The 1622-nt window shown below is 47.1% G+C and overlaps 1 protein-coding gene across 1 annotated transcript; it reads right to left on the bottom strand.

Moving 5' to 3' along the window:
* Positions 1–142: 142 nt before the first annotated feature.
* On the bottom strand, positions 143–320 carry Pmar_PMAR019462 (60S ribosomal protein L31, putative; the record flags this gene model as incomplete). Its single annotated transcript, XM_002769466.1, has 1 exon — positions 143–320. A coding segment is annotated over one exon (178 nt), but the record flags the coding sequence as incomplete, so codon positions are not given.
* Between the last annotated feature and the right edge of the window lie 1302 nt (positions 321–1622).

Below are 1622 nucleotides of genomic sequence, written 5' to 3'. Positions count from 1 at the left end.
GCACAAGAGTGTACATCTCCTCACCCTCCTCGGCTGACGACGGGACAGACGTACGCGGACTCTGCGAGGAATGTGCGGATACCTTAGACCAGATGAACTGAGAGAATATATTTGACTAACAAGGTAGTAATGGTGGACGTACTTGTTGAGCTTGGTATCGATACGGACATCCTCTGTCTTCATCTGCTTCTGGGCGAAGGCTTTAATGGCACGAACGACCTTAGGAGCACGCTTCTTAAAGGTCTGCTTGTGCACGATCTTATGGACGTGGATCGTGTGATCAACAGTCAAAGGCTGCATGATCTTCTTGCTAGAGTCTCCTAAGAGTAGAACACCAAGTACGGACCCGAACCGGCTATTCCGACGAGTCAATCAATACTTAATGAGTCACACGTAGCACTACCACATCAATCATACTCTCACACTTCACTTTCTGACATAATACACCCGCACCCTTATTACCCTTTGCCATCTTTAGGTCACGGTTCAACCGAGGTTAAAAAGAGGCCAGCTACAATATATATCGATCATATGGGCGAGCGAGATCTTGACAACGCCACCTCATGAATGCTTCTCACGAGCCGCATGTGGGTTGAGGAGTCGTTATGCTGTGGCACTACTCTTGCTGTGGTCACGGAAGTGCTGCATGCAGACCCGTGAATCACGGGCCAGGATGATGTCTAGGCATTCGAATCGTCATTGCCTTTGAGACAGGACTGGCCTTGTATCACAACGGTCCATGAGACGGCATCACGAGTTGGTGTCAACAGCCTCACTAGATTGCGACGATCCATCCATAGCTGCCGTTATACTTCGTTAAAGCTTTCTTCGTCTTATCATCATACAACTACATAACACCTTACTGCTTTACTTCATGCTCCTCGTCTAAGGGAAGTTCCCCTTTCCTATCCATGGATGGTTTAAGAATCAAGTTTAAGTGCATTTAACGAGCCATGCACAAGCTGAGGACTAGGTGAGCTGCTATCTCATCATATCCCCTCTGTCTCCACACAGCGACACCTGGTAGAGGTATCATGACTAAGTCCAGTACTGCGCGCTATACTGAGTCCTACTGAGGCTTGTCACTCTATACTGCGGTTCCATCAGTTAGTTACGTGTAGGAAACACTTCGATTCGCTTCATGTTCCCCCAATATTCAACAGGGAGTTTTATGTACGACCTAACAGTCCGAGACATGTGCTTCAGAGTGAGGTTTACTGCTTGAGGTATACCCGGACAGAGAATATTTGTGACGAGGACGAAGAACGTTGGGCTCAAGACACGCTTATCGTTTTGGTGGTGGCCATCCTAGAGGTTGTATCTTCACTATGATTGGGATCTCATCGTCCATTCCTTGGAGCTAGGTAGAGGAGTACGAGTAGCTTGCATTCTTACCAGTAGGAGTAGTACTGTGCTACTAGTACGCCTCTCTTAGAGAGGTAGTATGTTGTCAGCTACTGGATGGGGATCTAGCTCTGTGGATACGTTTTAGCTCTGATAGGGAAGTGTTGGACGATTGAAACTCGTAGTTCCTTCGTCCCTTAATATAAATTTATACCCTGGAGAACACATACATGGGATTTCGCAGTGATTATTGTCGTGTTTGTGTTGCTAAGAGTGGG

This window comes from Perkinsus marinus (genome assembly GCF_000006405.1).
Source record: "Perkinsus marinus ATCC 50983 genomic scaffold scf_1104296965804, whole genome shotgun sequence".
NCBI classification, from domain to species: domain Eukaryota; phylum Perkinsozoa; order Perkinsida; family Perkinsidae; genus Perkinsus; species Perkinsus marinus.
The sequence above is the reverse complement of the archived record's forward strand: the minus strand, read 5'-3'. Positions and strand labels throughout refer to the sequence as shown.